Source organism: Lipophrys pholis (assembly GCF_963383615.2).
Source record: "Lipophrys pholis genome assembly, chromosome: 9".
Taxonomy (NCBI): Eukaryota; Metazoa; Chordata; class Actinopteri; order Blenniiformes; family Blenniidae; genus Lipophrys; species Lipophrys pholis.
The window spans coordinates 11,685,151-11,703,869 of NC_137639.1; the positions used below are offsets into that span (position 1 = coordinate 11,685,151).

General features: G+C 41.2%; 2 protein-coding genes across 2 annotated transcripts; one reads left to right on the forward strand and one right to left on the reverse strand.

Moving 5' to 3' along the window:
• Positions 1-494: 494 nt before the first annotated feature.
• On the reverse strand, positions 495-14,104 carry mrpl13 (mitochondrial ribosomal protein L13). The gene is made up of 7 exons (XM_080470928.1): positions 13,991-14,104; positions 12,124-12,247; positions 11,737-11,830; positions 10,667-10,727; positions 8,117-8,203; positions 6,191-6,312; positions 495-1,171 (listed from the first exon to the last, which is right to left on the reverse strand). Exons 1-7 carry the CDS (start codon positions 14,015-14,017, stop codon positions 1,147-1,149), a joined length of 540 nt encoding a protein of 179 aa, XP_080327054.1. The 5' UTR covers positions 14,018-14,104; the 3' UTR covers positions 495-1,146.
• A 206-nt stretch (positions 14,105-14,310) lies between these two features.
• Positions 14,311-17,993, forward strand: dscc1 (DNA replication and sister chromatid cohesion 1). Its single transcript, XM_080470792.1, has 9 exons — positions 14,311-14,618; positions 15,286-15,454; positions 15,539-15,673; positions 15,948-16,038; positions 16,158-16,296; positions 16,473-16,525; positions 16,611-16,765; positions 17,355-17,503; positions 17,638-17,993. The coding sequence occupies exons 1-9, from the start codon at positions 14,449-14,451 to the stop codon at positions 17,747-17,749; spliced, it is 1,173 nt and encodes a 390-aa protein (XP_080326918.1). The 5' UTR covers positions 14,311-14,448; the 3' UTR covers positions 17,750-17,993.
• The last annotated feature ends 726 nt before the right edge of the window (positions 17,994-18,719 follow it).

Sequence of the window (18,719 nt, forward strand, 5' to 3'; positions counted from 1 at the left end):
TTGAATTAACATTTTTATGCAAAACTTTGACAGTCATTTCATCTTGTCCTGTGACATTTCATCTTGTTGTCACAAAGATGGACAACGTCCGATCTCAGTGGGAACAGATCAGTGCCGAGTTGCTCGCTGTTGCCACCTCACATTTTATTTTATTTCTCTTATGCAAATTGGGGCCTGCTCACAGGCTGAACTCTGACCTCCTGCCAGAATGAGACCTGAAGCCAGTTATTATTAAAAACCAGTGTGCCGCCTCTCGGCGAAATCAATAAGGACCGAGCTGAAGTGTAACCCCTTCCCCCCTCCTGCACTGCGGTCTGCAAAAACAAACGGTAAATATTTAGCCGTGAGCCGGCCCCGGCCCAGATTCAGTGTTGAACGTGAGAAGCTTTAATGAGCGCTGTCTCACTACCACACCCCTTAGTCCATTATGTCCCTATTTATTTTTCACTTTGTTTGCTTTTATAACCAATAAATCTGAATTGAGACAACAAAGTGGTGTTTTAGGTCATTTGTTTCACAAAAAAAGGTTAAACAACTACATTTTACAACACTGATGTAAAAAGGCTACTTGACAAAAACAGGTTCATTAAATTGTTTATTAGCCTTTTTTTACAGAACACCCGCACAAGCACTGATTTCGAGTTAGAAATCTCTATGGAAACAGACACGAGATGAGGAGTCCCGACCAAAGTCAACATTTTGGTAGGGAGCACGCTGATGGGCCAAATGTTGTCATAGTAACACATTAATTGGTTTCACCACGAGCCCACAAACCTTCAAAGGCAGGATCGGCTCCAACAGATGTCATTTTTATGGGCCAGATCTGATCATTTCATGGTTGTATAATCACAGGGAAAACCCAGAGAAAGTGATTTTTCTCTGATCCGAGCTGAGCCGCGTGGTGAAATCACAAGCTGTTCCCGGATAAATTCGGGCCCGCTGTGCTTGTGTCGAGGTTAACGCTGCTGATGGAGAGGGCGGAGGTCTTGTTGACGTAGTTTGGCGTCGAGGTGAAATTCACACGTGACCGGAAAAACTGTGACAGTTTCAAACTTAACTTGATTCTTTTACAGCCCCACTCCAAGACATGGTTGTGTTGGTATCGAAAAGAGAAAAGTGCTTTGGTCACGTCGGGCATGCCTTATTTCATTTCATCTTGTACTCCATCGGTCTGTGGAGGAAACACAAGGTAACACATCAGTATGGGGAGGCATGAAAGTCTGCAAAAGAAACTGATTACAAGGAAAAACATGGATAGAAAGTGACAGATGAGAAACTGGGCAGATCGTATCACTGTTTATGTTTTTTTGCCTTTTCAAAATGAGTTCAGACACAGCTTCCTCTTTTTGTGTTCTTCCCCTTTAATTTCGAGCGGAGATCGCAACAGACAGATATTATCAGAGCAGGCTGTGTTGGGCCTGATACAAAGTAGAAAAAATTGTTATTATCTAATGTAATAGCTCTGCTATCAACCCCTGGATGTTTACGTTGTCGCTTTGCTGTGTCTGAGCGCTTGTTTGTGTGGTGGGCGTGCTTGTGTGTGTGTGTGTGTGAGTGTGTGTGTGTGTGTGTGTGTGTCGGGGGGAGTTTATATGCAATAATAATCTGTCGCCTCTGCTCCGAGGTTTTTCTTAGAGAATATTAACTGTGTATTTAATAAAGGGTAACGATTGAATCGCCCCCGATGACCTCAACCTCGTCTCCCCTGACACGCGCGCACACACACACACACACACACAAACACACATATATTTGATCAGGAAAATGAGTAAGATGGAGCCTGGGTGAATATTAACTAGGGTAGGGCCCCATCTCTTAAATAAAATAGGATTAGTTTGACCTTGATGTCCGCACGGCGGGCGGCCGGTGCGCGCAAGCTGATTGGCTGAGGGGATTGAACCAGTAAACAATAAGAAGTGGCTCATTTATCACAGTGCGCACACACTCTGACAGCAGTGCTGAACACAGTTGAGACATGCTGTACATATCACTACGAGGCACAAACGACACTGACTGAATAAAAACCGCCCTATTGTCTGGGCCTCAAACGTAACAGATAACCACAACAAATGTGGACCGTCATTTTTCTCTTTTCAATCGCATCTGTATGTGAAAGATTAAAAATGTATGTGTTCACAGAGATTACAACAAAGAATCTCAGCTGCCCGTGATGATAAGTAACCATGCACATTTGGATTTTATTTAACCAGGTTTGGAGATTTCTGTATCGAGGGTAACACAGAGGAGATGAATGCTGTTATGTTTGTAGTTCACACACACACACACACACCGGCTCTGAGATAATACTTTTAGAAAAACTCGACGACCGCATTATCTCCACTCACAGTGTTGCTGCTGCTCAACCACGACTCACTGACACAGTATTCACGAGGACTGTTTCTTGAGTAGAAAGTAGCTCAGATAAACAACTAGAAAGCAGGATGATGTTTTTTTTAAGTGCTGTGAGCTTCGTCAACTAAACTGTTTACTACCATCTAACAACCAATAACACCGGGCAATAACAAAATAAGTTGTATTGCATTTTAAATGTCATGAACCGATAATATAATAACTTGCTTATAGTGTAAAACACTTGAACCGATACAGATTAACATTTTGCTAATGATTAAATACATTACAACATTTGAGAAATAGCGTTTGAAATCCTTTGAAAAACGTAATAATACATAAATAAGGATGTTTCTTGGAAATAACACTTCTAGACATACTGTGTAGCACATTCTCTCACAGATATTGTTGTGAAAAATGCATTAGTACTGTATTGCACTATGAGCAAGTTATTACATTCCTGTCATTGATACATTTGACATGGCTAAATTCATTACATTATTATGTGTTATGAACCAAAGAGTTAAGCTGAAAATCAAAATAAATCAAACCAAAATGAGAAGGTGATGTATTTATGTAATTTTGGGCTTTTCTTGCACATTTAAGACAAACAACTGCTCTCGACTAATTTCCTAATTTTTTTATGCTTTAAATGTCTTGAATCATGTTGAGGTGGTTCAGGTATGTGATTAGGATGCCCCCCGGGACGAGGCCCTGTGGTCGGCCCAGGACCCGGGCATCATGTTCCAGCTGGTCTGGAAGCAGTTTGAGCTTCTCCCAGACGAGCTGGAGGAAGTTGTGGGGCACAGAAATGTCTGGACTCCTTTGCTCTCCACGCTGCCCCCACAACCCCATGTGGACTAAGCAGGAAATAAGTTGGAAGGATGGATATAAGTTTAGTTTTTTTTAACCTATACTCCTTCATTGGTTTACTCTGTCAAGGACTTCGTAACTCTGTGCTCTGCTAAGGTTTATTATTGGATCTACTGAATATCTGCACACGATTCAAACAAGTGCAGGAGGAGAAGAGTCTTCCTCAAAGGTAAATAAAGTCAAGTATTTACAACAACACAAAACTCCAGAATTTACGATCAGTGAGTGGTTATGAAAGGAGCATCAGAGGAGCTCGGTGCTCCTGTAGAAGAGAAGCGAGGCGCTCGATGTGGAAAACAGCTGGAGGACGGACGAATGGACGAATTGATGGAATAATAAATGTGAAGGCTGCCGCGGAGCGGGTGAGGGGCGTACGCTCTCACTTAACCCCACAGAAAGATGTTTGTCGCAGGTGAGGCTGCAGAAACGGAGCAGCAGCATCATCACGGCAGCCGACCGCGGGTCACAGTGTCAGTCTAATCTCCAACCAGAAAATACTTGACTCAGAAAAGCTATGAATATGATTATGCAGAGTAACAGATGCTCTCCCTCACACCCTACAGAGAGAGCGTGTGTTTCCAAACAGCCAGGAAGTGATGGAAACCAACTGACACTGACATTCAACCATTTTCTGTGTCGAGGTCTGACACCCGGGCCACGGGGAGAAGTGAAATGTCCCGCTTGTGATAGGAAAAAAAAAAAAAAAAAAGGAGCCAGCAGGGGGACAAAAGCTCACATTTTTATGTGGTAGTTTGCATGAGAGCTGGATCGCAGTCAGGAGCTATGAATCACGCAGTAGTCCGTCCTTGTTCTCCATACAGAACATCACAGTGACAGTCACTCACACCACATCCATGTGTTTGTCGTTATCATGAAAAATGGGGCATCCTTTATTTCCTACATGAGGAGAAAGTGTCCAAATCAAACCGGCCATAAAAAGGATTGGCGCCCTTTGAGAGGTGGATATATTCCTGTGTGTACTGCTGAGCAGCGAAGAGTGGGTCGATGTTGGTGGTTGGATCCCCCCTCTGACCCTGTTCGTATGTTGAAATGACCAAAAACTGAAAAACTTCCCAATACAGGAGGGCAGGTTTTATCATAGAAAAGCTCTTTGAGTTTGCTGAAGCTATAAAAAGACACAGAAAAAAAATATATGTGCGTTTAAGCTGTTGACTGCTGACAAGTTCTAAGCCAGGGGTGCCCAATGAAAGACCCATGGCCCCAATCTGCCCACCAGAGGGTCCATTTCCATTACAGAACTGCAAATAGTAACTGCACTTTCTGATTTATTGACGGGGGATCACATCGCTTTAGTGGGAGTAGCGTCCACAAACCAACACTGAGACACAAGCTGGGAGAGTTGTGATGCACCAGTGAAAGCTAGATTAAAGCGACCGACGTGGTTTAGCATCAACAACCGTACCATGACGGTGAATTTGGGAAAACATGCATATTGAAAGTTGCAAAATGCCCCAATCAGAGGAACCTGTTTTTGGACATTTCACTGTATTTTGTTCAGGTTTTCTAAAAGAAATTATCAAAGTTATATATCCTATAAATAAATTTAAAAAAAGGCTATTTCGCCCCGGCCTGACCGACATCTTAGTCGTTGTATGCAGCTTCTGAAATAAAATGAGTTTGACCCTCTGGCAGTAAGCAGATTGAAAACTACTGCAGTGATTCAAAACATCTTTTTACCTGAAGTTTCCAATTCACCTCTAAGGAAGGCTGAGGCCCCCCTCGCTGATATCTGATTTGCAGAAACATTCTAGTGAAACTTAACACTGGCGGAAACAGCCAGTCTCACCGGGAGCCTTCTAAATAAAAGCCCCATGTCTGTTCTAGATTGCAGGGAGTGTCTTATTATTCTGATGACTCTGCAGTATTTGGATGCATCAGCGGAGGTGGTGAGACCATGTGCAGCGTAACGTGGATAACCGTCTCTTGGTGTGAGCAGAATGATCTGCAGCTCAATGTGACAAAGACCAAGGAGCTGGTGGTGGACCTGAGGAGGAACAGGGGGCCTGTCACGCCCATATTTGGGGGTGTATTACAATAAACTGGATTGGGTGAATAACACTGAAGCCCTTTACAAGAAAGGCCAAAGCTGCCTCGATTTTTTTTGAGGTCCTTCAACATCTGCCGCACTTCGCCGAGAGTGACGTACAAGTCTCTGGTGGTGAGGGCGATCCTCCCCGATATCTGTCTGCACTGGTCAACTGGTTAATACTGGGAGAGACACCACATACTGTGTCTCACCTCTGAAATGAAACAGTTGACATTGTTTTTATTATTCTCACAGATACAACCTTTAAAATACTAAAGTGTGGTAACTGCTGTGTCACAGAGCATGTTGGTCTGCGTCTGCACCCAGCGGCTCTTCACCCTCTGTGTATTGGCTCCCTGTAGATTTCACATAATTACATGGAAATAATGTTATTTTTCTACTGTTTGTTTGTTTGTGTTTCTCAATTGTGTCGCACAGCAGAAAGTCTTTCAAAGTTTCTTGGTCAGCCAGCTACAAATAAATCCAATAAATGAGAAGTGCGGGTAAAATGTGAACGGATTCATTTGCTTTCAGGTGTAGGGTTCCATGTTGGATATATGGATTAGTCAACGGTGTCAACGGCTCTAAATTGAAGCTCTTGAATTCCTTGATTGCAATATAAACTATTGTTTTTGTAGATATACCAAGACTCTACTTGAAAGTTTTGAATTGTGTTGCGTTTTCAAGGTTACATATGTTCATCTGATCCAGACAGGTTTGATTTGTGCACAAATAGCTTATTGTGAAGCTTTAGGACTCCTGGTTCAATATCACCCCCTTCTGGCTCGTCAGTATCAACACAAAACAATCACTTACTAGATTTCATAACTGAGTTTTGAAAGGACTAAGAGATGCTGCAATAATTTTGCCTTCACTCGAATGAAAAGCTTCTTTGCATGAGTTCTATATGTTTGTACGTACGGAGTCCAGAGCCTGGGGAATGCATCTATCTCCTCCTGAGTGTACTCGCTGAGCTTCCTGGGGATTTCTCTGGGCTGAGGCAGCTCCTCTGTCAGGTTCGCTCGAATGTCATCTGGCAGCTCCTGGAGAGCCAGAGGATGGATGGAGGAGACATTGAAGAAAATGTAGACAGGACAGAAAATTAGGCAATAGGCAGCTGGAAGAGATTTTAGCGGCGGTGACGTGAATAAGAAGCAGAGCATAAAAAGGAAGAGGTGCGACAGAAGCGGATCAGATTCTATTTGCAGACTTGAAGAGGCTTTAGGGTCCATCAGACTGCGGCGTCGACAGAGCACCTCGTTAATATTCATGGGAGTGGGTTTTGCGCCTACAGGTTCATTTAAAGAGTGAGCAGAGAAACAAAACTCGGAGACAGAACTGCTGCGAATAAACAGCAAACTTTTGAAAAAACTCAACCTTGCTCTGCTTGAGCGGTTCTGAATTGCAGGGGCTGACGAGGCTCAGCGACGCCATCTGCCAGCAATTAGAGACGCACACTTCACACTATTAATCCTGCTGTTCAATGTCCACTCAGGACAAACAAACAGGTACAAGTCCTTCCGCTGAGTTTTAACACGGGCCAGCTCATGAGTTACCACAGTGATCCGACCTGTTATCACACTCATTCTGAATCTACAGTGGTTATAGTAATTACATCGGTTAATATTTGTCCTGGCCACCCGGGTCGATGAACAGCCTTTCAAGTATTTTTTTTGTTCTCCCCTTTCATCATTTCAGAAGCTGTGATGTGTGACGCTGCTTCTCTACAATGTAATTTGCAACCAATCAAAATAATAGGAAGCACGGCGAGTGTTGGCAGCAGGGAATTATTGCCTCTGCAATTCACTGTGACGAAGGCGCACATCTGTTCCCCTTTAAATCAGAGTGTGTGACAGGACAGTTTGAAAACTGCAAGGAAACGTATCACTCACAAGGGGTTGTAATTCAATTAAAATAGTGTTTATTGATTGGGAATCTTTTAACTCAACGCAGAAAATACTGCGTAAGTACCAGCAACAAATGGTCTTGAGGTTACATCCACATGGGGGTGTGGTTCTACTCAGCAGGTTGAAGTTAATAGGTCGGATTCCCAGACGTTAGTAAAGCTCAAAGAGCAAAAACTGAATGTCTATTCAGCTGCCAAATGCTATACCATGCTAGGCAGCTACCTTTGACTGTTGGCAGTTTTGGTGAGCGAGGAGCATTTAATCATGACGTTAATCGAAAACAAAAACTGGGAAAATCCAAAGTCTTCTCTCCTACCACATGCTATTCCATATTCCCCAGCTATCACCTCGTTAACTCTTTCTAGTAACATCTCTGCAAACTCATGGCACAGGGTCACAGAGTGAAGGTGAAGATTTGGGGAGTTCTGTAAGGGGCGAACAAAAACCAAAAGGAGTGAAAAGATACTTCTTATTTTAGCAACCAAATGTTGCGCTGTATTAAGCGGCTAACATTTTCTGTTCCCGTTGATCCAACCAAAGTTGAGATTGTGTTGAGTTTGTTTATTGGAGAGCTGCGGCAGAAACTGAAACTACAAGAGCAGTGAACCAAAGCAATGAACTTAAAAACAAACAAAAGATCTGATATATGAACTATTAACGTTGTGCATCATAAAGCTTTTGTTTATTTAAAACTACAGAAAGATGTTTACTGAAGTCAGGGGAAGGGTGAGAAAAAGACTGAAGGACATGGTAGGAAAGAGCTAATGCTAATATTAATGCCAACAGTGAGCAGCATTGGGCAAAGCTTGTAACGATGAAAGATAAATGGATTTTATATGTCAGATTCTATAACATGATTCTGGCAAATCGTTTCCCACACGGTGCTCACTGTCTTCCTGAATGATGAAAGTTCAGAGAGACGAGATGAAATGGGACTCACGTCTTCGGGAAAGATGTGTAATCGCTCCATCATGGAGCGCCGCTTTAGATTCCGAGGCAGCATGCCGTAAACCGCCAACTTCACAATCTGTAGAGAGGAGGCACGTTAGAAAAGTACCGTCAATCCTGTGACGGTTGTGGAGCAAAAAAACCAAGTCCTGCACAGTGCTTTCTCTGTGTTTTCCCATGTTTGCTGGTAAAGCGAAGGTTTCTCAGGGTGCGAGCGCTCATGTGAAATCAGCTTGGACGAAGTTACTGGCCTGAGATATTGGATAGAAACATGGAGGAGAGACGCTGGACAGAGCCTCGGCTGACAAATCATTCATCTGTTCAACTCCATGTCTGCTACAGCGCTTGCCAAGCCTCCGACTTCATTTCACCTAAATCACCATCCAGACCCACACGGTGGCCGCCGGCAGCAAGGCGGGAGGCTCTCCTGCTTTAAGCCTGATGGTTCCCTCATCACATGTTTTGGGGATTTTTACCGACATGCATTTGATGCATGTCGACAAATCGCCAAGCAACGCTTCTCTGCAATGTGACTTGTATTGTGGTGTTTAAGCTGAATTGTTAAAAATTCTTCACCATCGTGTCATAAGAGCCCAGGCTCTTAGTGGATCGGATCAATCAGCAGACAAACCAAGGAAACACAGATAAATCTCAGCAGCATTCTCCGCACAGCTCCTCTCACTGCGTCCAGTGAGGCAACACTGATGGTGGATCTCGTTTTCCCATAAAAATATCAAAACCATGTGAGAGCAACCATGTGCGCAACTTCGACTGTCGTGACGGCTGCAAAATATTTCTGTCCACTCCTCCAAGGCCAAATTATTAAAAAAAAAAACCCTTTAACAGTAACAGTTTGTATGAATTGTAGTTGCTAGTTTCATGAAAGAAACAATTCAATAAAGCTTATTAAAATCAAAAACAGATGTGTTTTTTTTGCCTCAAAAAACATTTAGAAAGGCAGCAAACATTTCAAATGTGATTAAAATTACCTTTCGAAAAACAAAACAGAAGCAAGATTTTTGGCTTTGGGGCTGAAAAAAAGATTACGATAAGGTGCACATGTGGCACATGTTTCTCTTTATGCTCTTTATTTGTTTTTTTCTAACATGTTCATGAGGCTTCAAACAATCAATCTCTATTTCTATAAGAAAGTCCCACACGAGCACTACGAGGGGTACAGCATACAATAGTTGGTAAATCTGCTCTTTTATGGGTGAAGACATGGCCGACTTGTGAACCTTTCTGAAGATTACTTTCTGTTACAAGTCGGGTTTCCTCTCTTGTTCATGCTTGTTCACGTGGTAAAAACATTGTATTGAACAAAAGATCTTGATTATAAGACAACCCCACTTCAAGAAGGCTCATATTTGGGCAACAATACCTTGTTTTTATGAAGACATACACTATATTTTCTAAAACAAAGATTATAACAATACATGAAACAGCTGTTGTTCACATTCTTAAATACAGACAACAGGGCAAGGACACACACAAACAAATACATGCACACATGCTGCTTTCCTTTCCTTTATATACAGGTCACAGAGGTGTCCAAACTACGGCCATGACTGTAGGTCATGGTCTACTGTAAAAAAAGGCTCACAGCAAATACTTAAACTATAATCGAATATTTACACCCGACTATATTGCATTTGTCAGTATAAACACTAAACGTCAGTATAAATGGCTCGTACCATAGCGTGTGAACGGCTTGTTAACAACAGCATGCAGGTCCATTCCCTCCTCTGACCACCAAGAATCCCTTCATTACACACACCTGGCTCAGTCGGGTGTCCGCAGATCAAATCCAGCAAGTTCATCTTATTTCTGTGGCCCTCCTGCTGTTGTTATACAGAACTTGGCATGGAGCTGAATGTTCAACCCAGAATCTAAGACTACTGAAAGTATTCATACCTGTTTCCAAGAAGGAAAAAAAACGTCTCATATTCTCTCACATCCATTATATTTCTGTCTAGTTTTCTGTGGGGTAGTAAAAACACAGACTAGCATAATATAGTCCCCTTATTGGAACAGGAGTGGTTGCTTCTCTCTTTTGAAAGTCTGGATATAAACTACCATAAGAGTGATGTGTCAGCAATAGTATGTTTGGTCACATCAAGCTACGAACACAATCATCACTGTCAATGTAAAACGCTGTGAAAATGAACTTTACACCCGAGTCCTTAACCCCAAATACAATGAATATGCAACACAACATAAACCCCAGGAATTATCCTGGAACTGCCACTCTCATTCTGAGCTTCAGGGACATACCAAACACAACCCTCACCAGCACACATCCACGCCTCCTTAATCCCACTTCACATTAAAATGCATGAGCAGCACGTATGAAGACAGGGATAAGTGTCAAACAGGGAGAGAAATGCTCTGCTCAGCATGTGTCCCACACAGAAACTGTCCTAATCTCTAGGGTGTGGCATAAACCAAGCATACAACGGAATAAAATCCCATTGTGTGCCGTTTGTGTAGAAGTCACTCTAAATGAGACAACAACAAAAAAGCAGTGGCTGGTAACACTCACAGCTTTTGGGTCCTTGTGGTGGAGCTGGGCGGCAGTGACCTGTTTGAACCCTCCTGGATACCTTTGAAAAGACAAAGAAGCAATATAAGACTTCGCTCTGTGAGGTGGTGGTTTGGCTCCTACTCTGTTTCACAGAAACATTTTCAGATAAAAAGTAACAATACCTGTGCACACCAGTGACTTAATACAGTGTTTTCAACATGTACGTCAGAAAATATTTCTTCTCTGTAATTCTTAGTATCTTTCCTTTTATTAGCGTTGGTTTATCTAATTCTGTCCAGAACTTTACATGCCTATACCGTACTGGTCTAAGATAGAAAAGAACCATGAAGTAGATATTTTGTAACATGTGCTGCAGATCTTGTTTTTATAAAAAGAAAAATCTAAATTCTCAAATAATCATAATAAAGACATGGAATTAAGAGATGCTTTTGAAAACAAATTGGTAACGGTACACAGACACACTGGAGCATGCTTAACAGTACAACTTTGCAAAGCAGATGTTTCCTCATTACATGTTTTAGATACAGTCTACAGACTCAAGTATCCTCAGCCTCACACAGATCTACTGTCTCACTGCTGTGCTCCAGTTCCTTCTACAACATATCCTCACAGACATCCAAACTATTTGAGATGCAGCATTTTAAAGCCAGCTTGTTCACAACATCCAGCACCTGTTGCTGCCCACCTTTTTAAACCCATTTCCAGAAAGAAATACAACATCTTGGTGGTCTTTGAAGCACTGTGTTAATTTATTGTTATTAATATTATTATTGTTTTAATATTAAAACAATGTCCCATAATATTGATCTGCACGTGGTGCGTAATATATTTTAAAACCTTTCCAGCAGTCAAAGATTAGCAGTGCACTTGATCCAGACTTCATTAAGGCTCCAGTTAATATGTTGTACTACAAGCAAACATGTATGACATGTCACTGACTGAGAGCCTCTGTTCAAACTGTAAGACTTTATGAGACTGCGGACACAACAAACTTATCTTGGATTTCATGGAGCATTTATTTATTTCTGAAGGCCGTATTGCCAGATCAGGTCAAACTGCAGACTTACCCCGTGTGTGAAGAGTAGACTTTCTGCTCCCATTTGTTCCCAGAGAAAGCAATGTGTCTGGAGTTGATTACTACAACGTGATCACCACAGTCACCTGAGAAGATGTTTAGGACATTTGTTTTCAGGCGCATTGTTATAAAAATAAATACACGCTGTAAATAAATGCTACAGATAGAAAAATGCTTTGAGAGCAACAAGTCATCCAGGGGTAAACATGTAGTCTTTATAGAATATATGAACATGAAACATCAGTGAGAAGTTTAAAAGAAATCTGCTTTGTCTTGTACTGCCATCATGTGGCCATTGAACACCACAACATGCTTAGCCTCAGTGAGTTTGTTTACAGTGTGAGGATGCAGTTTTGGTTTTAGTCATGATGCTACTCACTCAGCGCGTGATAAATAGGTTTGTGTTTCCCCTGCAGTCGGATGGAACACATAGTGGCGATCTTTCCAGGAGGCTGCATCCTGGCATCAATTAGGAACCAGGAACGAGCAAAAGTTGCCCATTGCTGAGTGGAAAAGAAGAGAAAAGACATCATAGATTTAAAATTATGACAAACATGTGTCTCTGTGCAGCATATAGACATATAAATAAGACTCACGCATCATAAATGAGGTGGGAGATTCACAGAACAGCTGTTCTGTTTTAATAGATGAGATTTTTGTTGTGATAGCTCCTGATTTTGGGACACCTGACAGGAAGTGTCAATAAGACTGTTTACTCTTTAACAACGATGCAATTGTATTCAAAGTCATAATGTCTTAAAAACTGACAGTAGATGAAATTTAAAAGCATCCTACTAGCACGGGCATAAACACACCGTCATAACAAAACGTAGTAGTGTTATATTTAATTGGTTATAAGGGGTTCTTTAAATTAGATTGACCAATACCATGGCTTTAATTTACAGATGAAGAGTCGTACTATGTAGATATGATAATTAAACATTTATATATTATGAGGTTAAATGAATATGTTAAATATAAAGAAAAATCAATCAATTCAAAGCTTCGTGTGTTTTGTGTCTAAATAAACAATTTGTCTACTGTGGTGTGAAAGTAAAGATGCATTATCTAACGTGAGGATGTTTTCAACCTTGCTTGCTGATGTCAATATTAATTTATAAGTAAACATATCACCAAGGAATATTCTAAATTCTTCCAAGACTTTCAATTTTAACATTAACTCATTTACATGACACTCTATAGTAAGAAGCTATACAGTTTTGCTGGTTTGTGACAATATTGCCAAAAATGTAATACAATTTACGAGTTAACATAACTACAGAGAAGATTATAGGAACTTAACAACTTTGAGATGAGAATTCATCCCTTCGCGTTTCAGTCATTTGACATATAACATGCTATATAAAAATATGATTTTCAAAAGGTATGAGGATGAAGAAGGTGTGGCCAATCACTAGGCTATTTTTAGGGGCAAATGTCTGGTCATTTCTTTTGATTATTTATATTGTTCGTTTCTTTCCTTGCACTGTGGGCTTGTATGTGGGTACAGGTGTTTATGTCTGTCTGTAGGTATGTATGAATGGACGTGTATGTATATATATATTCTATGTGCGGCACAGGACACACGTGTGTGTGTGTGTGTGTGTGTGTGTGTGTGTGTGTGTGTGGGTGTGTGTGTGTGTGTGTGTGTGTGTGTGTGTGTGTGTGTGTGTGTGTGTGTGTGTGTAAGAGATGGAAGGAAGTAATTATATTATTTATATATATTATAAGGGGTGAGAGTAAATAAGTTTTTACTTCTTCTCACTCCTTTTCGAATACTCATCTGACGATGTTTTTCTTGATTTATCTTTATATTATTATTACTGTTATTCATTTATTTGAGAGGAAAACTTTGTTGTTAATTTTCTTTTCTTTTTTTCTTATTGTTTTCGTACCTTATTCGAAATAAACATTTCAATCAATCAAACATGATAAAGGGACAGTTGAGGCAAATGAGCGTCTTAATGCTTATCTTGAGTAAATAACAGATTTCGAAACGAACAGCGTACAAATTAAATTACACACAACTTTTTTGTTGACATTTTACCAAATCATTTAGTAATTGCGTGCAGGAAGCAGCCTGCTGTTAATTTTCTAACCAATCTCAAATTATACCGCAGACACGGCTCGCTCGTTAGCATCCAGAGCTAAGTGTGAACATTCCGTACTTTAAACACACATGTCGTTTAAAATACGACTTAAAAACACAGGAGTCAACACAAGGACACAATTACGTGACAACTTACCTGTGCTGACCTGGAGAAACTAGACATTTTAAAGATATTATAGGCACATCTTCAAAATATTTGACCCTCAACGTGAGTTCCCGTCCGTTTGGTTAATGTGCTCGGCTGAAACAGGACAACACAGTTCCACATTCCTGTGACATGTTATATCGTGTTTACATAATAAAGTCCAATATGGTTGCGTGTATTTAGGGTTTTAAAATATTTTAATAAATATCTCAATATCAGGTCACACATATGTAGATTTTCAATCTGATTTTAAGTCAAGTCAAAGTTTCCACACGGTAATATTTTCTTCTCGCACCGTGACGTAACTCCCCCACTTCCTTTGCGTCACGGTGAGAGCGCGGGGAATTTTGACAGGCTGCAACAACAAAGTCCCATCAGTTTGGCCTTCTCCTGCACATTTCACAACAGTTTGAACAGAAAGACTTGTCATAAAAGATCCCGGAGCAAAAATGAGAAGTCTCGAGGAGGTGCAGGCCACTCTGGAGATCGCCAAGCTGAAGGAGGAGGATTTACAGAAAACGATCCACTGCCTGTCGTTTGGCGAAAACGTGTCGTCGTCAGATTACTGTCTGATGGAGCTGGACGACACTCTGTGCAAACATATCGAGGCTGGACACAGGTGAGTAAATAAACACCTGCATTCATGTCTTTAGTCAGGCTGCGTGCTGTGAACAGGCTTCCTGCCCACACTGTTAATAAAGGCTTCATCGCTCCATGATTGTTTCAGCAAAACATCATCTCTCATAAAGGTACATTGTTTAGGAAATCCTTCATATCACTAGACCCATAAAAATGTAGGAGAGGTATTTGTTCTTTCAAAAACGATTAAAAAAAAACAAAAAACTGCAACAGTAATAATATTACTCTTACTATTGGACTTCTGTCCATCCATCTGATATCGCAGTTTCAGGGTAAACCGGAGTACCCAGAGTTTACACACGCACACACAGGGAGACCCCCGGCCAGTATTCGAACCCAAAACATTCTGCACTGTGCTTCAGTCCAGTGGAACATCTTCAAAATGTTCCGATAACAATAAACACAAATAATTTAATTTAGTCATTATTCATTTATTCTGGTAGTGTAATTTAATAGTCAAATACTAAATGCCCGATTAAAGTTGTAGTTAATGTACTTTTTTAAAAGATGGCCATTCTTGGGAGGCGTAACACAAGATGTTGATCCTTTAAAACTCATCCACATTGCTCTGGCACAACCTACACAAGCAGCAGGGTCCATGTGTTTGTGATGCAATGTAATTAACTATCTTTCACCTTCTGTTCCAGTCTCATAATTCGTGGGGAAAAAGACGAGCGTGTGGTGCTTTGTACCGAGGACAAAACCTTTGATCTAAAAATAGCCGATACATCCAACCTGCTCCTCTTTGTCCCTGGGTGCAAAACAGCAGATCAACTAACAGACACTCAGGAAAGCTCCCATTTGGCGCATGTTCAGGTATGGATACGCGCCACCTCTGACTGATGGTGAACAGTTCATACCCCAAGACTTAGTATTAAGATCAGCATCTTTCTCTTGTAGATCTGGGGTTTTTGTAATAGCTACTGGGAGTTGAAGAAACAGCGGCCGAAACTGAAGAAACTGAAGAAGCTTCTCATGGAGAATCCTTATGAAGGACCTGTGTTCACAGGGCAAGAAGAGAAGACGGAGAACAGGGTGAATACATTTCACTGTGCAATTTATTATACTGCTACTTCATCATTGTCAGAATGACAAAAGGTTAAAAGGGTTGATGATATTTCTGCTATTGCAAACTCAAAAATGTCATTGTATAAGTATTGGATAATAAATATCAGATGCAACACTGACTGATATGCAGCTTTCTTTGTGGTTACTCTGTGACAATAAGATGACAATAATCAAATAACTCCAGTGTCGCCCTCCTGTAAATATTACTTCACTGTTAGTAAGTGCTGTACTCTGTTTTTAGTATACAATGCAGGATCTGCTGGAGCGGATACAAGCCAGTGAAGAGGAAATCAAGACCCACTTGGAGACCATTCACGCCTGTCAGATAGATGGTAAGCCAACATTTTTATTGACATTTCTGGAGCAACCTATGCATTATCATGTGTTTCTCACTCATACCACCACAGACACCCGTCTGATGTATAAAGAGAGTATCTTCCTTCTTTCCCAGGCTTCTGGCGTGTGTTGGACTTTGATTATGAGATGAAGCTGTTAGGTCATGTGGCTCAGCTGGTGGACTCCGAGTCCTGGTCTTTCCACAAGGTTCCCCTAAAGACGAGTCTGCAGGAGCTGAGCCCTCTGGAGCCCCGGTTAGTCAGTTTGTGTGGTCTCAGTGCTCACTGATGATGATGATGATCAAAACTCACTGTTGGTAGTGACAAGTCAAGGTGATTCGAAGTGATTAGCTGAGCCTTAACTTCCTGGTCCTATGATACTATCAATGTTCAGTAATGTTCCACAATAATATTGTCTTTGGGATCCACAGAGAGATGATTGAACACTGTTTGAACTGCTATGGGAGGCGTTGTACTGAAAAGGGTAAACAGAAACTGTCTCCGTTCTTTGATTGTCCAGAAGATTTTCGAATGGCTCGGTACTGACAACTTTATGTCCTTCTGCACAGACGAGGTGTTCTATGCGTTGTCTGAGGATAAAGTGTGCCGAGGCATGGCGCTAATGCTGCTGCAGAACGCTGTCAAGTTCAACCTGAGGGAGTTTCAGGAGGTCTGGCAGCAGAGCGTCCCGGAGGGCATGAGCACTCGTCTGGACCAGCTAAAGGTGATCCAGTAACCTCTGAGTAACGGAGAGGTGGCGAAGCTTCAGTGTTAGTTGTGTGTTTGTATGGAGCTGCACAGAATAATGTTCAAAGCCACTGTAATTTCCTGATTTGAACATTCAGAACAACTCCAGTTGTCATCTAATTTTGTGGTTTTTGAATCGTTTAACGAACGTCAGATGGGTCAAAGCAGCAGGACAAATCTGTGAAATGGTGGAATGCCTTGTCCCAGCGAGTGGAGGATACAACTATTATTTTAATGAACTGAATATACTAAGATAAAGGCTAATTGATGTTTTGAGATTGGCTTTGGTGTAAAATCATAGATGAAACTGTTGCGACAGCTACAGGTTATATCACTCGAATTTAAAAGCATCTAATTAGCGCGGCATGGGTTATGCTTTTTATTGGTCTTGGATCCCAACAACTTGTGAAGTTAATATCTTAAGATGTGAAAAACATCAGGAAGTCCAGCATTCAAGCACAAACTACTACTTGGTGTGAGACAAAGTGTGTGTTCCGACAAAGATGAGGCATTTTGGTTGAAGTTCTGAAATCTCTGATCTAATTGGTTCACTGTAAATTTTTCAGAGCGTCGCCCTGGTGGATCGCAGCTCTCGTCCTGAGACCATCTGCCTGCTGCGTGTGGAGGATCTTCCCGAGGATACACTGGAGCGCTTCAACCACCTCTTCACTCTCAGAGAGAAATGGACTGAAGACGACATCACCCCGTACATACAGTCAGTGTCCTATTATAAACAAACTCTTTCATGACAGAAAAAAGAAAAAAACATGTGATTTAGAACACGTAGAAGAGTGATCTTGTCCTTTCCCGTGTGTGATGCTCCATCTCTTCTACCTTCTCCTCACCCAGGGACCTGTGTGGTGAGAAACAGACGACCGGAGCCCTCCTCACCAAATACGCTCGATCATCGATGCAAAATGGGATTAAGGTTTTCAATTCCAGGCGTCCGGTGGCTACATGAACTGAGAAAGATTAAATTTAAATAGAGACGTATGTGGTTTTGTGTTTTATATCCGGTGTGTGCAGGATTCAGTGGACCCACAGTTCAGATCAGTTGCCTAAACATGCATGCTGGCATTGGAGATTTGGAAAAGGGAAGAAAAAAACCCTGAAATCATATGAAATCCAGCTATTAAAAGTTAATCTTTACTGTATGTTTTTGTTTATACATAATGATGCCTGTAAATAAAGAAGTTGTCATTATTACGTGTGTGTTTTTGGTGACTTTGTTACAACTTAGGTCGTATTTGCTTAGATTGACTTAGCTGGACTCAACTCAATGTAGTTGAGGCTAATTGGTGGTTCTAAAGTTGGCTGCAGGGGGGCTGGCTGTGCTATATAAACCTGAGAGAAAATGGAAGCTGTGGGAAGGGAAATTACTGCCTGTCTGAACCAGCCACACATCCTTGCTTAGTCCCCTTTAAAAACCCTGGGATTCTTTTAGTACTGCTGATTTCCTCCTGAGTTTGTTTATTCAATAAAGTTAAAAGTTGTACCTTAGTTTGTGTTGTCAGAATAGAATAGGGTTTTGGTCTCGAACTGTCTGAAATTCTTTACCTTCTTTAAATTGTATAACACTTTTACATACACAGAAATTCAATCTGTGATTCTTTTTCAGAAGCTGTGACGGATCACACTTGGTGGTGTTATATAGAGATTGTCCACCAGGTGGCGACTCATGCATTTGAATGAAATTGAGTTTCAAACGCTACAGTTATTATTTTGTATTCAACTGCTATGAGAAATCTGTTGTTCTTGACTTACCTGCTCGACATCATCTGTCAAGTGAACACAACCAAGTCAGTGCAGGTTGAATCTGATGAAAACTATTCATCTTGAGGAAATTAATCACTCGTGTGACATGGTGAGCCAGTTCGTCCACAAATAAATAATTGCTAACCCACTTCAGTCTGTTACAGGTTGGAAAAATA

What these genes read in the sequence shown, in the direction of transcription:
- dscc1 (XM_080470792.1), top strand. Translation starts at nt 14,449, where the DNA reads ATGAGAAGTCTCGAGGAGGTGCAGGCCACTCTGGAGATCGCCAAGCTG. An exon ending in CATATCGAGGCTGGACACAG is followed by an intron (nt 14,619 to 15,285) that starts GTGAGTAAATAA and finishes CTTCTGTTCCAG; the next exon opens with TCTCATAATTCGTGGGGAAA. An exon ending in CTCGTCTGGACCAGCTAAAG is followed by an intron (nt 16,766 to 17,354) that starts GTGATCCAGTAA and finishes TAAATTTTTCAG; the next exon opens with AGCGTCGCCCTGGTGGATCG.
- mrpl13 (XM_080470928.1), bottom strand. Translation starts at nt 14,017, where the DNA reads ATGTCTAGTTTCTCCAGGTCAGCACAG. An exon ending in GTTTCTCCAGGTCAGCACAG is followed by an intron (nt 12,248 to 13,990) that starts GTAAGTTGTCAC and finishes TTTTCCACTCAG; the next exon opens with CAATGGGCAACTTTTGCTCG. An exon ending in GTCTACTCTTCACACACGGG is followed by an intron (nt 10,728 to 11,736) that starts GTAAGTCTGCAG and finishes GTCTTTTCAAAG; the next exon opens with GTATCCAGGAGGGTTCAAAC.